Source organism: Trichechus manatus, unplaced genomic scaffold, assembly GCF_000243295.1.
Source record: "Trichechus manatus latirostris isolate Lorelei unplaced genomic scaffold, TriManLat1.0 scaffold00031, whole genome shotgun sequence".
Classification (NCBI taxonomy): Eukaryota; Metazoa; Chordata; class Mammalia; order Sirenia; family Trichechidae; genus Trichechus; species Trichechus manatus.
In genome coordinates, this window is record NW_004443967.1 from 923073 (window position 1) to 931780 (window position 8708).

General features: G+C 37.6%; 1 protein-coding gene across 4 annotated transcripts in view; it reads left to right on the top strand.

Moving 5' to 3' along the window:
* The window catches only part of MXI1 (MAX interactor 1, dimerization protein), a 97552-nt gene extending 92799 nt beyond the window's left edge, over positions 1 to 4753 (top strand). For all 4 annotated transcript variants that reach the window (XM_004374837.3, XM_023729925.1, XM_004374838.2 and 1 more), the window contains one exon: positions 907 to 4753. In XM_004374837.3, the coding sequence (XP_004374894.1) occupies positions 907 to 1070 (164 nt within the window). In that variant the 3' untranslated portion in view covers positions 1071 to 4753. The remainder of the gene's footprint in view (positions 1 to 906) is intronic.
* The last annotated feature ends 3955 nt before the right edge of the window (positions 4754 to 8708 follow it).

An 8708-nucleotide genomic window follows, 5' to 3' on the forward strand; every position in this document is an offset into this window, starting at 1 on the left:
AACCCATATTAATAAACAGCATTGAGAATTAGATTCTGGTTTAATGCAAAACAGATGTTGTTTAACCACTTGGGGTTGGGATCTTTTAATATTAAGCACTAATTACCAAATAGGCCAAGTGCTTATAATAGGAGGTCCAGACGAACTGGCATGAAAGGGTTTAGTAAACTTGCTCCCTAACTTGAGATCAGCATAATATACCAGTGTTATGGATTGAATTGTATCCCCCAAAAGTGTGTGTCAACTTGGCTAGGCCATGATTCCCCATATTGTGTGATTGTCTGCCATTTTGTCACCTGATGTGATTTTCCCATGTGTTGTAAATCCTGTTTCTGTCATGTTAATGAGGAAGGATTAGAGGCAGTTATATTAATGAGGCAAGACTCAATCTATAAGTTTAGGTTGTGTCTTGAGTCAGTCTCTTTTGAGATATAAAAGAGAAAAGCAAGCAGAGAAACGGGACCTCATACCACCAAGAAAGCAGGGCCGGGAGCAGAGCGCGTCCTTTGGACCTGGTGTTCCTGCGCTGAGAAGCTGCTAGATCAGGGGAAGATTGATGACAAGAACCTTCCCCCAAAGCTGACAGAGAGAGAGCCTTCCTCTGGAGGTGGAACCCTGAATTTAAACTTCTGGCTGCCTAGACTGTGAGAGAATAAATTTCTCTTTGTTAAAACCATCTCCTTGTGATATTTCTGTTACAGCAGCACTAGATGACTGAGACAACCAGATATAATTAGTTCTTTCTGTCTCCAGAGATCACTGATAATAAGCTTGTATATATAACAGTTATTTTATAGCACAATTATTTTATGCCTCTTTTTTTTTTTTCCCCTCATGCTGCATTATTTTTTGAAGGTGTGCATATACCAGATACTACTAATGTTCTTTCTTTTTTCTCTTTGGCAGAGGAGATTGAAGTGGATGTTGAAAGCACAGAGTTCTCCCATGGAGAAGTGGACAATATCAGTACCACCAGCATCAGTGACATTGATGACCACAGCAGCCTGCAGAGTATTGGGAGTGATGAGGGTTACTCCAGTGCCAGTGTCAAACTTTCGTTCACTTCCTAGAACCCAGCATGACATAACAGTGCAGGGCAACATACTCACTGGGCCAATTCAATCCAAACGATCTCTTAAATTGGGTTCATGATGCAGTCTCCTCTTTAAAACAAAACAAAACTATACTTGAACAAAAGGGTCTCAGAAGACCTGTATTTAAGCAAATACATAGCAAAAAGTGGGGCAGAGCCTCCCCAGCAGAATACTCATAATATTCATATTGGAAAATCACAATTTCTAATGGCAGCGGAAAACTTGTGTGAGATTTCCTTGATTTGACTTAGTTGATTTAAAAGAGGACATTGGAGATTCCATCCTCTCTTTCTTTTCTAGTTTGCTCATACTGCATTGAGTAGACATGTTTAAGGATGGGTTATGAGCCCTTCCTGAGCTTTGTGGTCCTAAAAACAAACGAAATCAAACCTGTAGTAATGACAAGACAAGATGAAATCAGGCATTAATCCTGGATAGCTAAAGAGCTATTGTCACTCAGCCTGGGACAGCTTATCATGAAGCCTGTGGATGATCAATTCTTTAAAAAAAAAAAAAAAAACTCATTTCATGCTCTGCAAAAGGAGAGATTCCCATGAAGCCTGTTGAAAGGGATCATCATGCAGCTCAGCTTTCTGTTGGATTCCATGCTAAGCAAGCTAACCTTATCCTGCATTGTTAGCACTAGGGCACCAAACCGCCAGCTCGCCAGCCAGCCAGCCGCCCCTAGGCCCCTTGGGCAGCTTGGAGGCAGTCAGTGCATGACAGCCTCCACACAAGGCCCGTGAGTACGGATTGAGGGGCCAGAAGGAAAAAGCTCCACATGCCTCTGTGTCTGCGTGGGCCAGAAGAGTTTTGCACGCAGATAAGCAGGCCAAGGTCTGAGCCACGGCAGCATTTTTATTTCAGATTTTGATAACTGTTTGTATGTGTTGAAACCAAAATGACATCTTTTTAAAAGCTTGTCCATAAAAAACATAGATGTCTTTTATAGTGGAAAAACACATGGGGAAAAATCATCTATTTTGATGCAGCATTTGATAATGATAAAACACCTCACACCTCACTCTTGTATAGTGCACAGAATGAATGAGGTCTGGGCTAGGTAGAAAAATGGTCAGTGCTAATGTTTTTGTTTTCTTTTAGAATCATTACCCTTTACCAGCTTTTAACCATCTGGTATCTATAGTAGACTATCATAGTTAACATAGTTAAGTTCAGCACTTGTCTCATTTTAGTGTAAAGATTTGCTTCCATTTTCCTACAGGCAGTCTCTCTCCTTCCTCACAATCCCACTGTGCAGGTGCTATTGTTGCTCTTATGAATATTTTCAGAAATGTTATTTTCTTTAAAGTGAAATTTCTAGCCTGCACTTTGATGTCGTGTGTTTCCTCTGTTTTAAACCCCAAGGTTCCCCTCTTGCCCTCTCCTTTACCCCAGGAAGCCTTCTTGGAGACCTTACCCCTGGCTGTTTGAACTTTGTATACTTTAAATAATTTAACTACCCTTAATTACTTAAAAAAAAGCTTTATGATTTTCGTAACTTATTGCTGATTTTAATGGGTTGTTAATTTCAGTCCTGTAGTTTTATTTTATGTTTTAGGTAGGGCTGGGCAAGAAAAAAGAAAATAAAGACAACTGTATTTAGCAGTGCAGTTGAGTTGTGTGTTAATGTTAGACTATCCTTTGTAAGTAGCACTTTAACAGCATTCATTGCTTCTGTCTATGAAGTGTACCATACATAAGGCCTCAGCATATACTTACCTGTTCTTGTGCTCTTCCTGTGCCTCCAGAAATATTTTATCCTTGATTGTGCTATGTTTGAGTGGAAGAATTCTTTGAAGTAGATGTGTGTGAAAAACTGCATGCCTTTAGAAGCCCATTATTAAAACCTGCTACTTCAGGTGCTAGAGACTTAATGAGAAACAATGACAGACAAATTCATTTTTGTGGCCCAGGTAAATTATTTCTGGTTTCATTTATAGTTAACTCCTGGCCAGGTTAAAATGTTGCTCTGTATATTTGCTTAATTTTGACGTTCCCAAGTGAGACAGTTTGAAGACTGTGCTAACTACCATGGAAAGTAAATGGAAGCTGATCACTAAGCTTCCATTTTGTTATTCCCATGGCATTCACGTATGTCATTTTGCCTAGTGTTGGAATTTGGGACTTCATTCAGGTGAACTTGAGGTGCTGTCATTTTGTTGTACATGTACAAGGTGGTGGGCTGGAAAGCCTTTGTTGCAAACCTACGGTACGTATTTCAACTGCCCCCTAAATTACTCTTTCCCTGGGTTTGTTTTCCTTGGGGAAGGTCGGGGGTGGATTGTACCATGAGCAAGAAGTATTAATTTTTTAAAAGACAAATTGACTTTGAAGATACAACAGTTAACTGCAAGAAATAAAAATTGTGAATGAAGAATACCCGAGTGCTTTTTGTACCACCCTTCTCTATGAAGGAAAAAATTACGGCTGAGGATCCACACCTTGAGAGGCAACTACCTTATAAAAGTCTGTGTTGATACTACATCAGCAGTCAGGAATTAATGGCAGCTTGAATGGTCATTTCTGTTTTCTGTTCTACAGTTTAAATGGGTGCTTACCTTACTGATAAGTCCTCACAGTCTGACTGCAGATGGTGTAATATCTGATAATCTTAACTGCTTCAGGTTAGACACAAAGCTGTTTGTCATTCTCATTATCTGTTCTCCAAATAACTTTTTAGGGGATCCCTTTGGCTATACTATTCAAATGCTTTTCAAGTCTAGAAATTTCCAATTAGTCCCCACTAACCTGACTTAGGAAACCCTGGTGGCGTAGTGGTTAAGAGTTCGGCTGCTAACCCAGAGGTTGGGTGCTGTTTGGAAACCCTATGGGGCAGTTCTCTGTCCTCTAGGGTCACTATGAGTCGGAATCGACTCGACGGCAGCGGGTTTGGTTTGTTTGTTTTTTAACCTGACTTAGGGTACCCAATATATGTCTATAAATGATACTTATATTGAGGAGCTGTGGTGGCTCAGTGGTTAAGTGCTCAGCTACTTAAATCAGTGCACCATCAGAGAAGGATTCTGATAAAAGCCACTGTGACCTGTAATTTCTGGTTAGAATAGGTATGAGAACTCCTATAGAATGCCTTTTCTAATCCCCATGGCAATGACCACTTTTAGCATTATGAAGGGATTTTAAAAGGCAAAGCTCCTAAGACCACACTGCTTCCTGAAATTGTACAGCCTCTTGGAGAAGGATTTTTCTGTGTGTGTTTATTTTCTTTCACTTAAAGAAGCAACTGCATTTTCCCATTTTTGTATTATCCTTCCACCTCAAATTCCCAGACTAACCCAACATACCTACCAATACCAGCATAAGGTGGAAAGAATAAGAAGGGTTTTTGATCAGATTTAAATCCCTTTTCCAACACTGGCTACACTCAGAAGTTACCTAATTTCTTCATTGAGCCTGTTTCCTCCTAAAAAATCGTTAAAAATACTACCTTTATCTTGGAAGGTTGCAAGGACTAAAGGTGATATGTATAAATTACCCCCTCCCCAAATCAAGGAACTTGTAGCACCAAAAGGAGATTAAGAGGTAAGTATTTCTTTCTCTGATGAATGCAATCTTTCAAGTTATTTTGACTCTGGATCTTACAAAAAAGGGCTATTTCTAAATATATATTAGTTCATTTAAAAAAAAAAAATTCCATGGCAGGTTATACTTCGTAAGAAGTCAGTGTTGATGTCCTATAGAATTTTTTAAATAAAGTCTTTATAATAAGATTGATATTATCACCAGTTTCAGTGATTAGCTGCTCTTTCTAAAAAAGGACTGCGTAACTTGAGCTTGAGAACATTATTACACACAGATAGTAACCACTGCCTAATAATCGAGCACCCTAGTTTCAGTATTTGATGCTGGCCTTGTCAAAAAAAAAAAATTTTCAGCAGCTATTTTCTTGGCCCATGTACCAGATCTAATAGGAAACTGGTTTTCTTGTGGAATATGCCTGACTCTTAAATAGGCAGTGTAGTTCAGAATATATGCACTGGCTGACAACTTTACTTAATGGCTCTGGTTTTGCCTTTCTATGAAGTCATAAGTTATTAGGACAAATAGCTTAAAAGGAAGCTCTTTTAAAGTATTGCCAACTACTAGTAATTTTGGAATATTTTCCTTTACCGCAAGTTCTTAGTCATGAGGGAATGCTTAAAAAGTTTTTATTGCTAGGGCAATCACTGGGATATTTATTTTAGATTTTTAAAGTAGTATTATTCATGAATAAATGACACCAGGGCACAGAATAGAATTTTGTAAAAATCTACAACGAAAGCTATAAATTTTATATATTATACTAAAATACATATATATAAAGAATGTAAATTTAAGAGGTCAGTTGTTTCTAAATTAAGTTTTATTGAACTTATTATGAAAGCTAGCTAGCTCAACTAAACCTGACAGTGGTTTTTTGAGGAAAAATTCCAGGCAAAAGACCCAAAGGGATACTTACTCCTCCTTTCTGGTACTTCTGAGCAATGACCAGTTGGATAATTACTATCTATTAAAGACTAGCCCAGCTGTAGATCTTAGGCTTCAACTCTGGTTCTCCCAGGATAATAGTCAGTGTTTCCTCCAAGCCTGAATTCTTTCTCTGGTCAGAAATTCACTGCATCTTGCTAAAGTCTAGCACAGAGCTTTAAAGGAGAAAAAAACAAACGCACATCAGTTTCACCAAGGAAGGGAAATCACAAGCCAGCAAAACAGGAACCATAAATTTGGGCCGTAAGTACCTTTTGAAACAAAAAACCAACCTTTCTCCTAATAACTATGGGTTGTTTTAGCTATGCTCTTAAAAAAAGACTAGGGGAACAAATTACAGTTTAAATAATACTAATGACTTAAGTCTATACTGGTTTCCTAAAAATGAATTGCTGCTTGGTGGAAGTAAATTGCCAGTTTTTATTGGCTGAGAGCTGAAAAATTAATTGTATCCAAAATTTGATATTTTAGCTAGTTCACTTGTCAGATCTGCTTTACCCCACTCAAGACGACAAATGAGCAACCTTATTTTGTATACAGAAGCTAAAAGGGCAAATGAAAATCCTTGCAAATCTAACATCTTCATTTTTCTTTTACTATACTTACCAAAAGGCCAAAACAAAAAATTCTTAGAATGTCCCATCTACAGTATTGGTTTCTGAGCCTCTTAAAATGTCTTATAGGAATATATATATATATATATTCACATATATGTGGGATAAAGGGATTCAGTTACTTCTTTTTGTTCGAACTATATCGTTGCCTGTTACTTTGCCTGCTATGCTCTTCCTCTCCACTGCAGTAAAAACTCAAGTTTAACTTGCAACTCAAAAATCCTAGGTACAATGTTTACATTTACTGCTGAACTTGTAAATTACCATTTATACTAATTGGTTGCTTCATAGTATATTAAATAGTTTGAGCAGATATTTAGTGAACCCTCTAAAGATTTTAACAAATATAAAATCCTGTTTTAATAGATTTTCTTCTTACATGATTCAGTTACCATCCAAATTGGCATAAAGTCAAATCAAAACTTTAAAAATACTTGTTGGCTGAGTTCATAACTCTTTTTTTCCTTTTCGTAATCTGTACACATGCTTAACAACTCACAAATGTACAATTTTCCTTTATATTACCTGATGGTTTCCCCTTGCTATTTGCTATTTTCAAGGCAGACACTCAGCATTAAAACTGCGTATGAGAACATACACACCCTTCCTTGTGACAAAAACAAGCACTTTATGAGTTGTTAACTGTTCATTTTGGTTTGATGCCTAGTCATCATAATTGAGCTAATGAAACTGCCCCTTCAAAAATCAAACTGATTTTACATTTAACCTAAAATATAGTTCTTCGCCAGGTGTGCACACCAGCATCACTGGTGGTGGTGGTCAAAAATAGACGTGCCTTGGCCCAGGGATAGGTCTTGGGTAGGACTCAGACGCAGGAATTCCCTTTTTTCAAACAAGCACTGGGGGGTGATTTTATTACAACCTGTATCCCCTTCCGGTCCAGAACCATGTCCTAGGATATTCCAGTATAAAAATTAGTGAAACCTTTACTGGATTTACTTAATGTACTTTACAATTCTGGTGATCTGGTAACATCTCAGGCATACAATTGGGGCCTCAAATCATAAGCAATGGTGCTATTATCCATCATAAGGTAAATTGTTATTATTTAAGGAAAAAAGATCAGATATTTACTATTACCATTCTGCATAGTAATAGAAGACCCTTCTAATAGTGTTTACCATGTACCAGGTACTGTTAAGTACAAATCCTAACGACCTATGAAACAGTATTATTTCCATTCTATAGCTGAGAAAACTGAGGCAAAGAGGAGTTACACACATAGGAGTCTTTGTTCTTCACTGGGCTCCAAGGCCTCTCCACACGTTATCGAAACAGCGTTTGTTATCTGTAATTACTACTAAAATCAATTTTGGTTTACTAATTTTTGGGGTGTTAGGACTGTTCTTTCCTTGAAGGTGAACAACCAAGTGAAATGTCAAGCTTTGAGAAGATATATGCAACCATAGCGATTTAGGGCCATAGATCAATATTTAACGTTTCAGTCTGTCAGTTTCAGAGCTTCAAGTGAAGCCTGAAGCTTAACACGGAAAAAAACTACACTGAATTTTTTAACAAATCTTACAAACTTCAAATTTGGTTTTAGAGTATAGACAGCTTAAACACCTTCATTTATAGTTAAAACAGTTCAAATGCCAGGGGTATTTGTCATAGTTTTCATTAAGCATCTTCTCAAATTCAGCACACTGACAGGTACTCTTATTTCCCCAAGGGCCCTAACCTTTACAGTCCAGATGACCATCCTGACATTAGGATTTTCCAAAAAGCCACATTTAAGTCTTTCAGATAAGGGATCCTGACCTCGTGCTATAGGCCTCCAGTTTTCAAAACAAATGGTTTATTATGGTATGGTCTTTTACTGCTTTTCTCTCTCCTACTGCAAAGCCCTCAAGGAAAGTTAATGTGCGTAAAGGCAGGCCCACAGGGCCATAGTAGTAGTTACTCTCAATTACAATAACCCTGCCTACATAAACACCGGGTAAACCACTATCCCAACAACCATACCAAGGTAATTTCATCAGAAGACATTTGGTGTGGCCATACAATTAAACGAACAAATTTACTATTTAATTCAGAGTATTCCCTTGTAATCCTTCAAGGCTACTATTGATTAGTATGCTTTTAAGATGCTTTTTACAATGGTAATGAAAATGATCTATTTCATTCAAAGGTTTTCAGGCTAAGTAGCCCTTTTTCAATCATCATCTGTGCCTTATGTTTAAAAAATTCTCTCTCAACTTTCTATCCTACATGTTCCACCTTGTGGCCATGGAGTATAGAGAAGAAAAACTGATCTGGGTTGGGAGGGAGGTGGCAGAGAGAGATGGGGTATTCTACTTCTCATCACTGTCCTCCTAAGTTTCATTTTACCAAAAAAATTAAAATTCATGAAATAAACTTTTTATTTTCTCCTTCCACCAAAAATGTACAAACACCTCTATACACAGCACGAGCCCTGAAAATAAAACTGGTTTCTACTTTAGAATCCTTTTAATTCTAATGGAAGGAATACTCAAGGATTTATTGAAAC